The 20,278-nt window shown below is 40.5% G+C and overlaps 1 protein-coding gene across 1 annotated transcript in view; it reads left to right on the top strand.

Annotated features, from left to right (window-relative positions):
* Window positions 1–2,794: 2,794 nt before the first annotated feature.
* NOX5 (NADPH oxidase 5) overlaps window positions 2,795–20,278 on the top strand; it is a 58,231-nt gene continuing 40,747 nt past the window's right edge. The window contains exon 1 of the mRNA XM_088452896.1: window positions 2,795–2,914. Coding sequence (XP_088309022.1) covers window positions 2,795–2,914 — 120 coding nt within the window. The remainder of the gene's footprint in view (window positions 2,915–20,278) is intronic.

Genomic DNA, 20,278 nt, shown 5'->3' on the forward strand with positions numbered 1-20,278 from the left:
AATGAATAAAGATGAAAGACAGGGAAAACATGGCCATGCAGATATGAGGAGAATGAATAAAGATGAAAGACAGGGAAAACATGGCCATGCAGATATGAGGAGAATGAATAAAGATGAAAGACAGGGAAAACATGGCCATGCAGATATGAGGAGAATGAATAAAGATGAAAGACAGGGAAAACATGGCCATGCAGATATGAGGAGAATGAATAAAGATGAAAGACACGGAAAACATGGCCATGCAGATATGAGGAGAATGAATAAAGATGAAAGACAGGGAAAACATGGCCATGCAGATATGAGGAGAATGAATAAAGATGAAAGACAGGGAAAACATGGCCATGCAGATATGAGGAGAATGAATAAAGATGAAAGACACGGAAAACATGGCCATGCAGTTAGGGCCACAAAGACAAACATGAAAACCACAATCCATTAAACTTACTCGCAGCGATCTGCATGCGAAAGCATGCCAGCAAGCGGGGCGTCCGCCGTTGCAGGTCCGACCACCTGCGCTCCAGCTGCCCGATATGGCGGCGTGAGCCGAAGGAGCGCAGGCGGGCCCGAACCTCCGCATATGCGGATCGCTTCTCCCGGTTGGTGATGGGTGGAGGCTGGCTGGTTATCCGCCGATCCATCACCTCCGTAAGCACCAGCAGCTCGCACCTGGTGAATGCGGAGGCTCTCATGATGGCAATGGAGTTTTGGCAAAAAATCATTTTTGATAAAGTGCTCAAAAATTTTCTGATTGGCTAATGTATTTAGGATATTAACAGGAGCAATTCTATTGGTTAGTGTATGAGTCATGTGTTCGACAGGGCCAGAAATCTGAGGAGACTTATGATAGGCTTAATGCAGTGACATGCGTAAGCTAATTTACATTAAAAAATGAACTCCATGAAATATGCGGGGCTAAAAACAAATATACCAATTATTTAATAGGGGTTAACATGTATTTTGACAAATAAAAGCGAATGTTTAAGCCGTACGTATTCTGCGGGTAAACACAAACACGGAGATAAATAAAGTTTATTGCATTGTGTACAAAAAAAACCCCACCAATTAAGCTAATTGATATATTGATTGGCATGTTACGATTGAGGGAGGTAGGCAGAATAAACGAGCAGTTAATCGAAATGTCTCAGGCCAACTTCCGGGTACTACTAGTGCGTGCGTTCCCTTCAAGCCACTTCGGGGATGTACGCTCGCTATTTGGCACGCTCGTTAGTTAGAGGAGGGGTCTCCTGAGTTTGGGGAGGATGTTTTGATGCGAATGAAAATACGAGCGTGTGCCTGAATTTAAATATTTCTTTACGTTCGCCTAACGTACGAACGGCCACTTGCGTCCGGGTCTGAATCAGACCCATTGTCTCATAGAGCCTTCATGTTTAACTGTATTGGGTCTTCATATACCAGAGATAAACCTGTGTTTATTTAGCCTGCTTTGAATAATACATGTACAGTAATAAGTAATAATGCTGCCACTGTATCCATCTTGAGGTGAAAAACTTTGCACCTTCCCTTTTCATCTTCTCATGCCAGCAGCCACATTTACACAAGAATAGGTTTAAACTGTGCTGTGGGGGACACATGTAAATGACTGACAGAAATAGAGAATGTTTCAATTGATTACTTACAAAAGAAAACAAAGAACTTGGATGGGTATATTACTGCTCAGAAAACAATTACAATATTACATATGTCTGGCTACAAGCCTACAACATATAGAAAAATGTTTCTTTGGCCACCAAGAAGTTATATTGCTCTGAGCTTTTAAATCAAAGTGAGAAAAATAAAATTTCTCATTATTTTAATTTTAAGCTGAGACCTTCATTAAACTCTTACAAAAATAAATATGTATTTTATTGGATATCACCAGTCTATGGGACTGATTCAGAGATGTACGTTCATCCGAAGATGAACGTACATTTACAACGTTGAAGGGTCTGCGCTTGCGCAGGACCCATTCTACACACAGGCCTGCCAAGAGCCCTGGTACAAAGGGTGTGTGACCTAATTGCGCTGGCATGGCCACGCCCCTTTATGTTGGAAAAAAAAAAGTTTTGCAGCGCACGCGAGGGGGGTGCAGTGAGCCCACTCAGCCCGGCGCATAACCAGTGGGGGGCGCGATCAGCTTGATCGCTCCCTCCACAGGCATAGGAGACTGCTATGGCTGCTTCTTAGCAGCCGAGAGCAGTCTCCCAGTGCAGCCCAGCACACAGCAGCGTGCTGGACTGCTGTGATATAAGAGGCAAGCCTGGGCCCGGGTACTTAGTACCTGTCCCCCCCCCTCTCGGCGCCCCTGTCTGCACATGCTGTAGTGTTTGTGGGGCAGAGCCGGGGTGTGGCTGGTCACCGTTCCCGGGAAATGGGGGCGTTTTGCCCCCCGTTTTCCAAGAGAGACAAGGCCAGGATCTGCACGAGTGGACACAGATTCCTGGCCTCTTACGTGACCAGCACCTGGTCTGGCTGCGTATAGCTTCAGCTCCCGTAGCCTGACCAAAGGAGCAACCATCACGACCATGTGAGATGGGCGGATTTGCACAGCCACTTGTGTGCGGCTGTGTAAATCTGTCCATCTCTGAATCAGGCCCTATATGACAATGAGGGATATATTCCAACAAAATGTAATAGTACTGTAACCTATAGCAACCAATGAAACATTTGCTGTCATTGTATAAATGTCAGAAACGGTGGCTGGATTCTGATTGGCTGTTACCTATTATAGCACAGTTATGCTCTGCCTTGTACAAAAATGTGTAATGCTAAAAGCATTATTTCATGTTCTAGAACCATGAGTACAGATGAGGACTCCAAGTGGCTGGAATGGGTAACCAAGCAGTTTGAAAGCATTGCTGGAGAAGACAAAGAAATTGATCTAGAAGAATTTAAGACAGCACTGAAAGTCAAAGAGGTATACTGCTAAACTTTTAAAAAAGTCTATGGGGGTAATTCAATTGGGAGCGAGGTTTTCTCCGCAAAAAAATATGCGAATCTTGAGGCCAATTTTGGAATACCGTGGGTATGCACGCTCCCTATACCCAGGTTATTCAATTGAAAAAAAAAATGCACACAGGGTTTATAGCGCTAAAAACCCTGCAGTGCGTGAAAAAAAATATTTAAAAAAAATAAACGACTTACCTCTCTGTGATCTCCAAAGTTCCCGGTCATCTCCCCTTCATGTTTGCACTGGTGAGGGGGCTGCTGTGTGTCGAGAGGCTGCTTGGAGGCCAAGGGGCTACTGGGAGGGATGGTGGCTGCTGAGAGATGTATTTCTCCCTGCTGCTGCCTCGGGGGGGCTCATACACACACGAGGTTCACACCTACCTACACACACTCACACTCCTTTCTCAGTTTGAGGCACCCTTAGGGTCTTCATAATTGTTTCAAGTCACCCCTAAGCCCAAATAATTACCAAGCAGTCCCATTTTTTAAGTAGTTGGGTCAAAATAACTTAACAAGTATTTAGGTCAGCCCCCTCCATGTCTCTACCTTTGCTCCTCTCCATGTTTCTCCCTGTGCCCCCTCCATGTCTCTCCCTTGGCCCCCTTCCATGTCTCTCCCTTGGCCCCCTCCATGTATCTCATTGCAGCCCCCTCCATGTATCTCATTGCAGCCCCCTCCAGGTCTCTCCCTTTTGCCTTCCTCCATGTCTCTCCCTTTGCTCCCCTCCTCCTTATCTCTCATTGCAGGCCCATTTCCCTCTATAGTTTTCATTGTGCCCCCTAAAGTTCTCTATGTGGCCCCCTCCATGTAGTTATCTATACAACTTCCCTATAGTCATCTATACAGCTCCTCCCTTACCTTCAGTTCTGATAACCACCGTTTTGCAGCATCGCTCCTCGGATCACACAGGAAGTGAGCTCAACACGTGGTGTATTGTGGGATTCCATTCAGCCTCACGAATTGCCATTCACTGTCTGCCGCCTGGCCCTGTTACATGTCACTGACATGACCGCTCCCCACGCGTGACCCCCGTTTCGCTCAATGCACCAATCCCTCTCCCAAGAACCCCGGTGCACAAAAAAAGAAAAAAAAAAAAAAAAAATATATATATATATATATATATTGAACAAATAGGTTACTGATGGGGCGCTTTTAATGAAACACAACTTTTTCATATATTATAACATGCAATACACTCCCTCTTGGGACTTATATGTCTTCTATCCTTTTGAAGAGACAATTTCGCTGTAGTTCCTACTTGCTTTCAATTCAAATCAATTAGTCCAGATATTGAGCTTGCTTCAAATCCTCCTCGAGGTTCTAGAAAAGATACCCTCGCACCAAAACACCCAGACAATTGGCCCAAGGCCAATATTAATAAACAATTAAAAAAACAATTAAAATTATAAAATAATAATATTATTCCTTTATTAAAATTCAACAATATAGTAGATGAACATTTCTTACATAGTATTGATAATAAGCAACCAACCGATCTTTACAGAAGGATAATTTACACCTTCCAATCGGGAAAATGTTTAGATGTAGTGTCCACCTTTCTCTTAAAACCCAACGCATTTCGTCTCTTTATGAGACTTCCTCAGGGGTAAATCTAAAATATACAATTTACAATACATACATACTAGGTGTCTTTTGAAAAAAACAAGCTCAATAGAACAAACAAGATGGTAATCAAATGCTATGTATCTCTTTCATAGCTACGTACCTCAAAATAGGTGTACACACTTGTATTTAATGTGAGACCAAAAATTATTATACGGTTCTCTGAATCAGATGTTGTAGACCCTATTATAACATTAAAGAAATATACAAATTCTCAATGCCAGTTATTTTATCAAAGTCCTATTAAGAACATTGATCTAATTTTTTATATATAACCACATTACATACCTTGTAATTGAAATGCATAAACCTATGCCCGTGGTTTATGATTGACCATCTAATAGTTGATTCATAGAAACGTAAAAACCTTTTTGACATTAAAACAAATATTTCAATACCAAGCAGCAAACACCTGGATCATCCAAATATATTAACTTTGTTCCTAACCATGTATTTTGGAACATATAATCACTTTAATTTACATAATTTTACTTCCCACTTTTTTATATATAATATATTTGTTTAATCTCTTGCAATACAATTATAATTTTCCAACATTCCTCCACAAATTATTTATCATATGAAATGTAGGCAACAAGGTAACAAGAGATTATACATAAACTAATACAAAGTAAGCAAATTTTACAAACATTTCACAGAGATAACTGCAAAGATTCCTTTGGGAATTCACTTCCCTACTTACTGGATACGTGCTTATGCTTCTCAATCCAACTGCTACAAGGACCCTTCTAATTCTTTCCTCCCTTTTAACCACCTACAACTATGTCATCACTTCCTCTTACTTTTCATTGGAGGTTAATTTGAGGATACATAAAGTTACCTTAGTGTTTAAAAAACGCTAGGTTTAAATATGGAGTTTTATTTAAAACTAACTATAACTGATATCCGCTTGATTTATAGTAGCGTAATCCCTTTTGTTTATTTGGAATCACCTAATTGGCAAGCACTGATCAAAAATCCCCAGCATCCATTCTGTTTTTGTAGTCCCTTATCTTATTGGCTTAAAGTTGCCCATATATAAGGTGTAGTGCTGTTAAAGGTCACTGTCATCACTAACATAACGCCGCACTTTTAATCTACTGCATGTCTATTACTAAAAAACGGAAATCCCTATATTTATAAAGTTTTGTGTTTTATGTCTCTGTGTGTTTTATGTGTAAGGGGCACTACTACTGGGGGCACTGCATAAGGGGCACTACTGGGGGCACTGCATAAGGGGCACTGTATAAGGGGCACTACTGGGAGCACTGCATAAGGGGCACTGTATAAGGGGCACTACTAGGGGCACTGCATAAGGGGCACTACTACTGGGAGCACTGCATAAGGGGCACTACTGGGGGCACTGCATAAGGGGCACTGCATAAGGGGAACTACTGGGGGCACTGTATAAGGAGCACTGCATTTTTCAGTGACCACGCCCACTTTTTGGTACACACTGCTATGTCGTGCACACACATTTGGGGTGTGGGATCCCATTTTTCATCTTGCCCTGGGCACCAAATACCCTAGTTACCCCTCTGCTTGTCATTAATATGGAGCACACACCAAGGAAGTTATTCCCTAAACTTTTATAACCTTTGCACAATCGCAACATTTGGCAGAAGCTGTAGGTGGCACCAGGGCCGTAGCTAGGGTAGTGCGGCCGGTGCCATCGCACAGGGCACCACGGTTCAGGGGGTGCTGTTTGGGCCTGTCAAATTTCTGTTTGTTATCATTCTTGCTTGTAGCTTCCTCTTATTTCATCCCCAGCATCTCCTGGCCTCTTCTATCTCTTCCCTGGCCCTTCCCCATGAAGCCATGACCCTTTTTTGAGTGCATTATGTCCCTTTGAAAAATGAGGGGGGGGGGGCAATGCTTTCTCTGGCACAGGGCACCAAAAAGTCTAGTTACGGCTCTGGGTGGCACTATATAATAGTGTAAGATTAGGGAGTCTCCATTGCCTGGTAATAACTAATAAGATATCTTAAGGCAGTAGTTCCCAAACTGGGTGCCGTAGCACCCTGGGGTGCTGCAAGGCTCTTGCAGGGGTGCATCAGGTTGGTGATCCAGCAGCAAATCAAATTATTCATGGTCCATGTGATAGGCTGAACAAATACTGGTGGCTGCAAATCATAACGTCCAGACAGGGCCGGATTAAAGGGAGGGCGAAGGGGGCGGTCGTCCCGGGGCCCCCATACATAAGGGGCCCCCACACACTGCCCAGAGTCGCCGCTGCTACTAACAGCATTTAGCTGTCTCCGGCGCCGGCGCAGGTATTGTCTTGGTCGGCGGCTCAGCTGTTCCCTAACAGCAGCCGCCGAGGAGCTTCCTACAGTCATCATCTCGCGAGATTTGACATCATCATCTCGCGAGACTCTGACTGTAGGAAGCTCCTCCATGGCCGCAGTCAGTAACAGACAGAGGGAGCTGATGCTCCAACATAAAGAAGAGTTCCCTCTTGGCGCACCTCAGTGGTGCAGAGCGCTGATAGGCAGGTACTGTAGCCCTTAGTGTGCATGTATATATATGTATATATATTATATATATGTATATATATATATAGACACATACACACATACAGTATATATGGCTATGCATACATAATATATATCGCTATATATACTGTGTGCATATACTCACATAATGTGTGTGTGTATATATATATATATATATATATATATATTATATATACACATTATGTGTGCGTGTGTACATACACAGTATATATAGCTATATATAATATATATATAGCCATATATACTGTATGTGTGTGTATATATATATATATATATATATATATATATATTACATTTGCTTTAAAATTACTGGAATATCAAGGTAATTTTATATATATATATATATATATATATATATATATATATATATATGTATGTGTATATAATTATATATATAAATATATATACACACACAGTATATGTATATGTGTCTAAATACACACTACCACCTATATATGAGTGTGTGTGTATAGTTATATATACTATATGTACAGATATACTGTGTGTATATTATATATACACATATATATATATATATTTATATATATAGCTGTTACATAGAGGCCCCCACAAGTTTGTTGCCCAGGGGCCCCCACAGACCTTAATCCGGCCCTGCGTCCAGAGCACGAGCGTCGAGCGTCCCAGATATTCTCTCAAGGGTCTCTATCGGCGGATAACGGCATCCTCCCCACAGGTCTTGTCACCTGTCTCTGTGCTCCATGGTGTCCTTATAGTTAGGGCGTCTATTTTCAGGCAGGTAATTATGCAGTATACTGCCACTGCTGGATCCCGACTTGTCACCAGAGGCACTTATAATGACTCAGTGCCTCTGGTGACAAGTCGGGATCCTGCAGCGGCGGTATACTGCATAATTACCTGCCTGAAAATAGACGCCCTCAGTTAGTAGTATTGATATGTAATATTATGGTCTATAGCCACGTTTTGTGTCAGTTTGTTAATTGAGTTCATAAATATAATTCAATACTTGATCCACTGTGCTTATTTATGTTCCCACCATATATTGCTCTTGTCAAGATTGAGTAATGATTACCTAATAATTCTACAAATAATTATTGTATTATCATATTCCTGGCAGTGTATATCCAAAATATATCAGGTTCTCTTGGATTATACAATTCCCATTTGTATACATACAGTATACTATAAAAATCTCTCTGCTCACTTGCCACAATTGCTGGAGCCAAATGTATTAGGCAGTGTAATACATCTGTGTGTGTACTGGCTTTTACATTACAAGGTCAGTAGTAGACAAATTAATAAATACAGTTGATACTGACACATCTATAGCAAGTCACATGATCAGCCTATTGAGGTTATGAATCACATCCTACCTTCATTTCAACAATGTTATCTATCTATCTAACACTTGCAAAAGAAAAAATCCTGCACTTAAGTATTGTTTACTATGTATTAGACAAGTAGGAGATTTATTCTAAATTATTGGTATATATATAGATATATATATGGAAATATGTATTCCTTATTCATTTCCAATTTAGTGCTGGTGCTACTACTGATTCAATACAAATATTCAAAAAGAAAAAGAAAAAAGAAGTCTGTTGTAATGGTGCACTACAATCTCCAGAATTATAACATTAAAACCATTCTTTATTAGGGATGCCTTTATTATTAGGGATGCCTTTATTATTAGGCATACCTTTATTATTAGGGATGCCTTTATTATTAGGTATGCCTTTATTATTAGGGATGCCTTTATTATTAGGTATGCCTTTATTATTAGGTATGCCTTAAAATATATGAGACTGGTAACATCAAGGTTGATAGCAAAATCACAAATAAGTACTAAGGTTTTTTAAAACTTCAATAGTTAAAGCGAGCGAAATATAAAATATAGTAGAAAGAAATGTGTATAAAGGATGAAAAAAAGTGATTAAAACTGCTGAGCCCTGCTATTAGTGTCCTTATTAATGTATTCTATTTGTACAGTCTAGGGGCAGCTGGGGCTGTTTGCAGCTAGGGTTAAAAACACCAAGTGTTAAATGCACAAAGTGTGATTACATAACAGTTAATCAAACATTTATCCTGCATGAATATGGACTAATCATCTGTTTATTTAATTTCATCCCTCAGGTATGTGACTGTCTCATCTTGCTTATTGCACCGATATTCTGCATAGAACCTCATGCTTGCAATCGTGTGTGGATTCAAATGTATGTGACTGTCTCATCTTGCTTATTGCACCGATATTCTGCATAGAACCTCATGCTTGCAATCGTGTGTGGATTCAAATGTATGTGACTGTCTCATCTTGCTTATTGCACCGATATTCTGCATAGAACCTCATGCTTGCAATCGTGTGTGGATTCAAATGTATGTGACTGTCTCATCTTGCTTATTGCACCGATATTCTGCATAGAACCTCATGCTTGCAATCGTGTGTGGATTCAAATGTATGTGACTGTCTCATCTTGCTTATTGTACCGATATTCTGCATAGAACCTCATGCTTGCAATCGTGTGTGGATTCAAATGTATGTGACTGTCTCATCTTGCTTATTGCACCGATATTCTGCATAGAACCTCATGCTTGCAATCGTGTGTGGATTCAAATGTATGTGACTGTCTCATCTTGCTTATTGCACCGATATTCTGCATAGAACCTCATGCTTGCAATCGTGTGTGGATTCAAATGTATGTGACTGTATCTCTTGCATAGTTTTTTTTTTTTTTTTCTCTTCCTGTATAGTCTGTATTGGTCAGTGAAGCATAGTTTATGGTATATATCTGGCCTGGTTTTTGCTCCAACTCAGAGCAAGTTATCTCCTTTGATCAGCAAGCCAATTGAGTCAGTCGTAGCCTGTCTTAATCAAGGGTTACCACTCCTTATATTCAGTCTAGGGGCAGCTGGGGCTGTTTGCAGCTAGGGTTAAAAACACCAAGTGTTAAATGCACAAAGTGTGATTACATAACAGTTAATCAAACATTTATCCTGCATGAATATGGACTAATCATCTGTTTATTTAATTTCATCCCTCAGGTATGTGACTGTCTCATCTTGCTTATTGCACCGATATTCTGCATAGAACCTCATGCTTGCAATCGTGTGTGGATTCAAATGTATGTGACTGTCTCATCTTGCTTATTGCACCGATATTCTGCATAGAACCTCATGCTTGCAATCGTGTGTGGATTCAAATGTATGTGACTGTCTCATCTTGCTTATTGCACCGATATTCTGCATAGAACCTCATGCTTGCAATCGTGTGTGGATTCAAATGTATGTGACTGTCTCATCTTGCTTATTGCACCGATATTCTGCATAGAACCTCATGCTTGCAATCGTGTGTGGATTCAAATGTATGTGACTGTCTCATCTTGCTTATTGCACCGATATTCTGCATAGAACCTCATGCTTGCAATCGTGTGTGGATTCAAATGTATGTGACTGTATCTCTTGCATAGTTTTTTTTTTTTTTTTCTCTTCCTGTATAGTCTGTATTGGTCAGTGAAGCATAGTTTATGGTATATATCTGGCCTGGTTTTTGCTCCAACTCAGAGCAAGTTATCTCCTTTGATCAGCAAGCCAATTGAGTCAGTCGTAGCCTGTCTTAATCAAGGGTTACCACTCCTTATATTCAGTCTAGGGGCAGCTGGGGCTGTTTGCAGCTAGGGTTAAAAACACCAAGTGTTAAATGCACAAAGTGTGATTACATAACAGTTAATCAAACAGTTGAACAAATATTGACCAACATCTTAGGTAATTTCAGATTAAGATACCATTACTTAAAATTTGTCTAAAAAAAACAAACCTAAAACTCACCATGTACTACACATTTCTTTTTTTCAAATCCCTCCTTTGTATTTTCTCTAAGGATATAACATCCCTAACTCTCCCTGCATCTCACCTCTCTGGGCACACTGCCGCCCTATTGAGTCACTCACCTCCTCTAAAAACTAATGAGATTTCTTTTCATCAAAAATTGACAATTACAGCCTCATTGTGTCACTATAAAAATTTTTTACACACCTACAACTATATGTACTTCTCCATTCTTCTGCTTTTATTATCTGGTGACATATCACCAAATCCAGGCCCCACACACGGACAGCGGATATACTATGGAATAAATATCCTGCAAACCTCACATGTCTCCCATCACCCTCCAAATCAATAAATGTGCCTTATAGAATTCACACTTGATCACAACTTATTATTTTACATCTGAACATCTCTTTACAATAACTACTTTTACCAATTTCTACATTTACTTGAGACTGCTGGTTTATACGTTAACCAAACTCTCTAAATAGCTCTTCACGAAGTGGCTTCAGCTACCCGTCAGACTTCACGTAAACTGATATAACAGCCATGGCTTTCCACAGACACCTACAAAAACTGCCTCTTAAAGTAGAATGTCAGTGGCATAAATCTTAATTCAAATGACTTCCACACATACTGTAAAATAGGAATCCACCCATCTGTCATCCTAACCCTCTGTCCCATGCTCACTTTCTACCCCATCCGTGTCACCCCTGTCTATTTGCCCATCCCCTCTAGAATGTAAGCTCTCACGAGCAGGGCCCTCTTTCCTCTTGTGCTTATCCTTTCTTTACTTATATTATCTGCTCTATACTCAAAAGCACCTAACCCGTGACTTTTGCCATCCTGCTTCTGTTGCAGCAGTGTTTATATACCATGTACTTGTATTGCATTGTCTTAAACTGTATGACACTGTTTTCTTGTTCTGCTCAACTGTCTATGTACTATGTCTATGTACTATGTTTGTGCACTATGTTTATGTACTATGTAAGGCGCTGCGGAACCCTTGTGGCGCCATATAAATAAAGGATAATAATAATAATAATAATAATAGTATAAGCAATCAGGTATCAATGGTCACAACTTTCTTCATCTAAGTACAGATTTACAGTATATCTTGGTCTTCCATGAGTATTATCTTCCTTAATTGTGGTACTGCAGAACACAGAGCTATATATATATATATATATATATATATATATATATATATATATATATATGCCTCAAAATGAATATTTCCTTAAAGTGTGTTGATACATTACTAATATCCTTATCTCCATGTAAATACTAGATCACCTCCACACTCAATATTGTGATGTCAAAATATCAGTATATTTGGGTTGTATGTGCATAATCCTCTATTAACAGTGAGCTCTTTTATTATTGATTCAGCGAGGAATGCAGTTACATATACGCACGCAATCGTTCCATTAATTTACACTGCGCATCTGTGCGCAAACTATCAATTGCGATGAGAACTGCATCTGCAGAGGCTACGCAGACCCAGAGCCGTTTGTGGGTGGTGACGGGGGGTGTTCGGGCGAACGCAGGAGCGCCAGTGCATTTCGACACTGTTGCATGGGCGTGCATAAATTAGCCACTGCGTTAGCTGATGCCTCCTGAGGTCTCATAGTGTGCACAGAAGTTAGCAATTTCTGAGTGAAGTCTGAGCTTCCTTAACTGTGCGCATGAGTCCGATGCTACTCGATGTTACTGATTGTTTTGCTATGTTGCCCTAGTATACGATTGTGAGTAAGGGAAAGTGGGCGTCCTTATGTCAGGCTGCGTACGCAATGTGAATGCACACATTTAAATAGCACCGCTGATATTAGCAATGCAGTTGCATGTGTATAAGAAGAATAGCATCCCTTGCTGAATCAGGCCCTCTGTTCTGGGTCCTAAGTTATGTAGCAATCACTGGTTGTTAGCTGAAACACATATAGGGCAATATTCAATTAGGTGCAAAAAGTCAGTTTCTGCGGAAAAGTATTGCGAGTGACTTCATTTCGCCATGCGAAAAGTTTCCTTCGTATTCAATTCTGGAGACTTTTTGCCAGTGCGGAAACTCAATGCAATGGAACCGGCGAAAAAGTTCCACCTATGAATAAGGACAGTCCCCCAAAGATAAACTGCATCAAAAAAAGTTAACAAAATACTTTAGATCGGGGGCGTGGCTTGACAAGCAAGTGAAGCAGACGTGCTTGGCCGGAGCTCCCACTAAAACCCCCCTATTTTAGCGATACTTGACGCTAGTACAGCCCGTCTATGCAAGCTCCTTACCCCAACTTGCCTGCCACACCTCTGGGGGTTTGTGCCGTGGAATCGGGGGGTATGAGGTATCCCTGCGGATTGCAGCCTTCCCGCCCCATCCAAGCCGGGGACTCAATTTAGGCCCGCAAGCCGACGGAGGCGTCTCTGAATCGGGATTTTTCTCCGCCCCGCGGGTACATGTACAGCGGCTCTCCCCCGCCGGACTTACCTGGTTGCCTGCTCCTGCTGCCCAACGATCATCTCTCCTGGTGAGGCGAGACCTCCGGCTGCTACTCCCGAGGCGGCCATTGCTCCATCGGCTTCCCTATTACCAGAGGCATCTGGGCGGTCGGCTGGTCCACTCCTGGGGGCCTCTGCTTGGAGTACACTCTCTGCAGCCTGCTGAGTTCCTCCTGCTCTGCCTGGTTGGCAGTGGTGAGCACTTTGGGACACTGTTGTCTCTGCTTCATTCAGCATTTTTTTTTTCTCTCTTTTTTTTTCTTTTCTCTCATTGCCTGCCTCATAATAACAATGTATGGTTCCTGCACCAATACTGCTTGCTAATCCATTTGAACCCTATTACATAACACTCCTACCTGATAAGCCTGATCATCATATTAAACAAGCAATATCTGCATTTTATTCCCCTTATTAAAATATTTTATATCAGGTCGCTTATAGCGTTGAAAGTAATTACTTTTACTTTCTGGGCTTTGGCTCCCTCTAGTGGTTGCTTGACATAGTTCTCTATACTAAAGTGTATTGCTTTAGCAATTATTCTGTCCTTAAGAAGCCATAATCACATGGCTTACTGGTAAGCTAATATTGGCTGTCCTTCCGATACCATGACCAATCCTCATTTAACTGTATTTATTTGATATTTTACCGCCTACTATATGGTTCCCTAGTTACCTGGCCTTTTACCCTCTGGGAGTCAATTAACTGGCCCCTTTATTTTATCCTACCTTCTTGTTTATCTTATACCATTGGTGATTCTTCTATCAACCATGAGTAAAACCAACGCAAGAACCAAAAAATCAGTGGGTGGTGACATCGCTCAACATTTCTCAAGAAACGACAAAATGTCTCAATCTCAAAATCCCCCCTCTCCGTCACTACCACCATCAGACGAGAACGGCCCTTCCTCTCCTGCCCCTTCCACTAAGGATGACATACTAGCCCTGCGGTCACAAATTACTGACTTTAAGGAATCCCTGGAGACTAAACTCGACAAAGTCGTCACATCTATCAGGTCCGATATCTCCTCCCTAGCCTCTAGGACAACTAAACTTGAATCCCGTCAGGACATTCTCCACAAAGCTCAGACGGATACCCATAGAGATCTAGATCATATTGCTCAGGAACTCTCTGATCTCCACACGAAAAATGAAGATCTCAAAAATCGAGAGAGAAGAAATAACCTTCGAATTTGCAATGTTCCTGAATCCATTATGCCGGACTCTTTAGAACCCTATTTACACAGATTGTTTTCCTTTCTTCTCCCTGACCTGGGGTCTCGTCAACTGCCATTGGAACGGGCACATCGGGCTCTTCGACCTAAATCCTCTCAGAGATGTCATCATGAGATTCCTTAGCTTCAAAGATAGAGAAGCTGTCCTAGCTCCAACCCGTGGCAAGCCTCATATTCTCTACGAAAACACTAAGCTTCAATTTTATCAGGATCTAGCTCCCACGATGATTTTTAAACAAAGAGAACTTCGGGATTTGACAGAGGCCCTATGTGATCGTGGAATACGTTACCGATGGGGGTTTCCATTCAAGCTTATAGTTGATCTTCATGGCAAAACTATCGTTATACGGGACCCTAGAGAGGGGAAAGATCTCCTGATGCACTTAGAAGAATCAGGTCCCCCTGCCCACTCCCCTAGAGATAACCCTTGAATCTACCCACTCTTTATTGATAGAGTCCTTCTACCTACCCCAAGGGCCTTGTTACTTTTATTAATGCAAATACAATACCACCTATTATTGATTTTTCCTTGCAGGTTTTATTCATAGTATTGTACTACTACAGAAATTGTATATTTGTCATATTTTTCCTATATATGTTGAATGTTAACATCACTCGTGGAATTTATATATTTCACTGTTTCATGTTTGTAATCGGACAAGCGGGATGTAAACTAGGAATACAAATTAATATCTATCCTTAGGTAATACACCACTTGCTTATCTTTATTTCATGTTTCATTTATTAGGTTTATTCAATATCACTAATTGCAAGTACTGTGATATGTCTTATGTTGATATCATCATTTCTACTAGCATTTTTTATTCTTAAAATGTGTATTTTTCTACTATTATAGGCCTTGCAATGTTTAAAATGTTGGCACACACCCACAGGGTTTAAGACCTATTTTGCTCTACCTAGTTCTGATTTGTATTTTTTTTTAAGCTGTATCTATACAGCTATATTGATACACAATAACTTAACTATATATTTTTCTTTTTTTTTTACTACTTTTCCGTTTAACTATAAATACTATTTTCTATTTTCCCAGAGGTTAAGCAGACAAAGTCCTGTTTACCTCTTTGGACTCTTTAGTCCTAATTTCTGTATGTGTTAACCTACACTGGATTCGTGGATTCCGCATTCAGACTCCATTCATATTTTCCCTTTCCCTGATCTCCCCTCCCCCCCTTTTTTCTCTCTTTTTTTTTTTCTTTTTTCTTCTTTCTTTTTCTCTTATTTCTTTGCTCTCTCTTTTTCTTCTCCTCTTGAGCAAGTCGGGATTTTAGGTTATTTTTTTTTTCTCTTTCTTTTTTACTGTTTATTTTTATTCCATTCCCTTTTTATTTGGTTCATTGAAATTGTTAAGATGCCCTTCACTGTCGTTTCTATGAATGTTAAGGGTCTTAATACCCCTCAAAAACGCTCATTGCTTTTCCGCACTGTTCGTGGCCTTAAAGCCGGAATAGTACTACTACAAGAAACCCATTTCCGCGCTCCCTGCCACCCGACTCTTCGATCTAAGAACTTCTCCACTGTGTTATATTCTTCAAGCTCAAGCAAACATAATGGTGTTGCCATTCTAATTAATAATAAACTTCCTCTGTTTTCACAGACTCGTACAGTAGATTCGTTATTCTAACTGGAAAACTGGGGCACTTAGAGGTGACAATAGCTAATGTTTATGCTCCCAACACAGGTCAGATTTAGTTTTTTAACTCCTTTTTTTCGGTCTAAATAAACATAGAGCGGGATATCTCATAGTGGGTGGAGACTTCAATGCTGTTCTTAATCCAGACCTAGATAAGTCACATTCTTCAAATAGTACCCATATAAATCGGCTCGCTAAATCCCTTAATAAGCATATTCGGGACTCAGGACTCTTTGACGCCTGGCGTGCACTCAATCCATCTTCTCGAGACTATACCTTTTTCTCCTCCCCCCATCATACATATTCTAGGATCGATTTGTTTCTCTGTTGTACTCAAGCTTGCAAACATCGCCTAGACTCAACTATTACACCTAATTCATGGTCCATTCTATCCTCACAACCTCTTACGATCTTCTTGATACGCCTGCATCCAGGCCATCTTGGCGATTAAATGAAACCCTCCTGAAGATCCCACAATTTCAGACTAGGATTAGATCCGCATTAGCTGACTATTTCTCTACTAATTTGGCGGAATCTCCTTGCTCACCCTTGGTTTGGGAGGCCCACAAATCCGTAATCCGCGGACACATTATTAGCTATGCTTCTTTTAGGAATAAGGAGCGTAAAATTAAACTGTCTCTTCTGACTGACGAAGTCAAACAATTAGAAACCTCCCGTAAACAAAATCCATCCCCCCTTATCTATAAAAAACTCACATCTGCCAGAAATGACCTCAATGCCATTTTATCTGAAAAGACCGAACAATCTCTCCGCTGGCTCAATCAACGCTTTTATGAGAAAGATAATAAAGCAGACACGTTATTGGCCAATAGATTAAAATCCCGGAAGGCTAGAACAGCCATACAGGCCATACAAGATAGGAATGGCGTCCCTCAATATAACCCAGCTACCATAAATGGAATCTTTCAGACATACTATGATCAATTATATAATCTTGCAGATGCAACCAATGCGGATCCTAGCAATAATTCATGAACTATTGACTACCTTTCCTCCTGTGGTCTTCCTGGTATTGACGCGCAAATGGCAGAAATGCTGGGATTTCCTATTACCGAGGAAGAAACACGCCTTGCTCTTAAAACCCAAAAACCTTCAAAGGCACCTGGCCCTGATGGCTATCCCATATCCTACTATAAAACATTTCAAGACTCCTTAGTTCCACACTTGACTAAGATGTTTAATCAAATTTTAGACAGTAAAACCTTTCACCCATCTACTACTAAAGCTACCATCACAGTTATTCCCAAACCAAATAAGGATCCTCTCATTGCTTCTAATTACCGACCCATATCACTACTTAACGCCAACTTAAAATTTTTTGCAAAAATACTTGCAACTAGGCTTAACCCCATATTACCCGACCTTATTCACCCTTATCAGGTGGGCTTTGTCCCGTCCAGGCAAGCACTTGACAACACCAGACGAACAGTGGATATTATTCACTATATTAATACACACCAACTTCCCTTTCTTGTGCTTGCCCTGGATGCGGAGAAAGCCTTTGATAGGGTCGACTGGCCATTTATGATGCACACACTCTCCGCCTTTGGTTTTAGAGGTAAATTCTTACAAGCCATTAAAGCCCTATACTATAACTCTACTGCTTCTGTTCTTGCTGGGGGATTGCTTTCAGACCCATTCACCATAACCAATGGAACACGGCAAGAGTGCCCATTGTCGCCTCTTATTTTTGCACTGATTATAGAAGCATTTGCTAGAAGGATACGTATAAATCCCGATATTACTGGTGTGACTGTTGGGACCTCTCAATATACTCTCTCATTATTTGCAGACGATATCCTTCTTACCTTGACTAAACCACTTATCTCATTACCAAATTTGTTTCATGAACTATCTATCTATGGAGATTTATCAGGTTACAAAATTAACAATAGCAAATCGGAAGCTCTTCCGCTTCATCTCCCGAGAGATCTGAAGCAACTGCTGCAGCTGAATTTTGAATTCAATTGGAGAAAAGACTCCTTGTCATATCTTGGGGTTAATATTACCAAAACATATGATCGTTTGTATCAGGCTAATTATCCTCCACTGTTTAGGTCTATTGAACATAACTTACTACAGTGGAAGACCAACTTTATATCATGGATTGGCCGTATAAACGCTATTAAAATAAACGTTTTACCTAAGTTGTTGTATTTGTTTCAGACGCTCCCGGTCGCAGTACTGACCAGAGTTCTTTATCAGCTTCAATCTTTATACTGTAATTTTGTCTGGAATTATAAAAAGCCTCAAATAAGAAGGGAAGTCTTAGCTAGACGATCATCGAATGGGGGACTAGGATTACCGATGCTCCTACGGTACTATAATGCCTCTCGTTTGAGCCAAATGGTGGCTTGGCATGCCCCTATTTTCACTAAACGATGGGTAGATGTAGAGGGAGCTCTGGTGGGGGTGGACTTAATTACATACTTACCCTGGCTACCACGTAAACACCGACCTAGGTCCGTACTTTCAACCCCGGCAGTAGCTTTAACACTCTCTACATGGGACACTCTTAATAAAAAATTTGCTCTTTCCAAGTACACTTCTCTTCAGACCCCCCTGTGGCACAATCCTTCCTTTACACCAGGGCTCTCATCTGCTGTGGCATCTATCTGGTCTGCAGCAGGTATCACACGCATCCGTCATATTATAGGACAATTTGTTCCACAAAACTTTGGTGATTTTCAGCAGACATATAATATCCCTGACTCCTCTCACTACTCACAATATCTACAACTCCGACACTTTGTTACGTCAGCGTTTTCTACCACCCAGCCTCGTACACCATCCCCAATAGATGAACTGTGTATATTCCGACCCACTGATAGGGGCACTATATCCTTTCTCTACCATTCTGTTTTGGCATTGGAGTCCCCCTCACTTTCTATACATGAACTCGCATGGGAAGCAGACCTGGGACAACCACTGGGAGATGATACTTGGGAAATAATACGTCTCGCTATCTCCAAATGTTCTCTTAGTGTAGCTGTCAAAGAAAGTCCCGGAGCGCCTTCATCAAATGTTTCCTAACACTTCTGACCTGTGTTGGGGACAATGCGGCCACGTTGGTACATTTTATCATTCTTGGTGGACATGTCCAAAAATTATTCCATTCTGGAACATGGTCCGTACCCTTATATCATCAGTAGAAAATGTACCTTTCTCTCTATCACCTGCCAACCTGTTACTGTGTGCTCCAGTACTCCAGGTTTCTAAAAATACGAACAAATTGATTGTTCACATCTCATGTGCAGCTAAATATCAGATAGCACGTAACTGGAAAAAACCTGATATTCCAAATCGTCAAGAACTCTTGAATAGAATTTGGTTTATATCTAAAATGGAGTACACTACCAGTCTTTTGAATAACTCAGTGGAGAGGTTTCACTCTATTTGGTCCTCCTGGTACTCCCTTCAAGCGGTTACCCTTCCTGGCCTCACGTGAATTATGATTCATAATTTTCACCCGGTTTCATTATTTTTTTATTTTTATTTATTCATTATTTTTTATTTGATTTTTTTTTTTTTTTCGGTATTATTCTGTCCTCCCGGCTCGCTTATATTTATACTTATATTTATACTTATATTTTTTCACCCTTCCCCTTATTCTCCCTTTTTTTTAGTCACCTTATTTTTCTGCTTTATCTCTTTACCTTTTTCTTTTACTATATCACGGTTATTATACTATAGTTTTATTGCAATTTATGAGGATGTTATCTTCAATTATTATAACATGGAAGAACTTTTCTTTCTTTTTGTTGTCTATTATATTTTTTGATATGTACAATTGTTACATATTAGAGACTTATTGTTTATCTCTATATTCTATTGTCCATCGAGAAATAGACTCCAGGGGTCCCCAAGTATGCCCCAGGTGTTTTTAAGATTGCAGGTGCTTGCGGCAGGTGGATTTTTTTTGTTTTTTAAAAATTTACTTTAGCAACTTTAAAATATACTTCACCCATTTTCATGTATCCCAAATTTGCTGGTACTACT

Source organism: Taudactylus pleione, unplaced genomic scaffold, assembly GCF_031769625.1.
Source record: "Taudactylus pleione unplaced genomic scaffold, aTauple2 ptg000556l, whole genome shotgun sequence".
Lineage (NCBI taxonomy): Eukaryota > Metazoa > Chordata > Amphibia > Anura > Myobatrachidae > Taudactylus > Taudactylus pleione.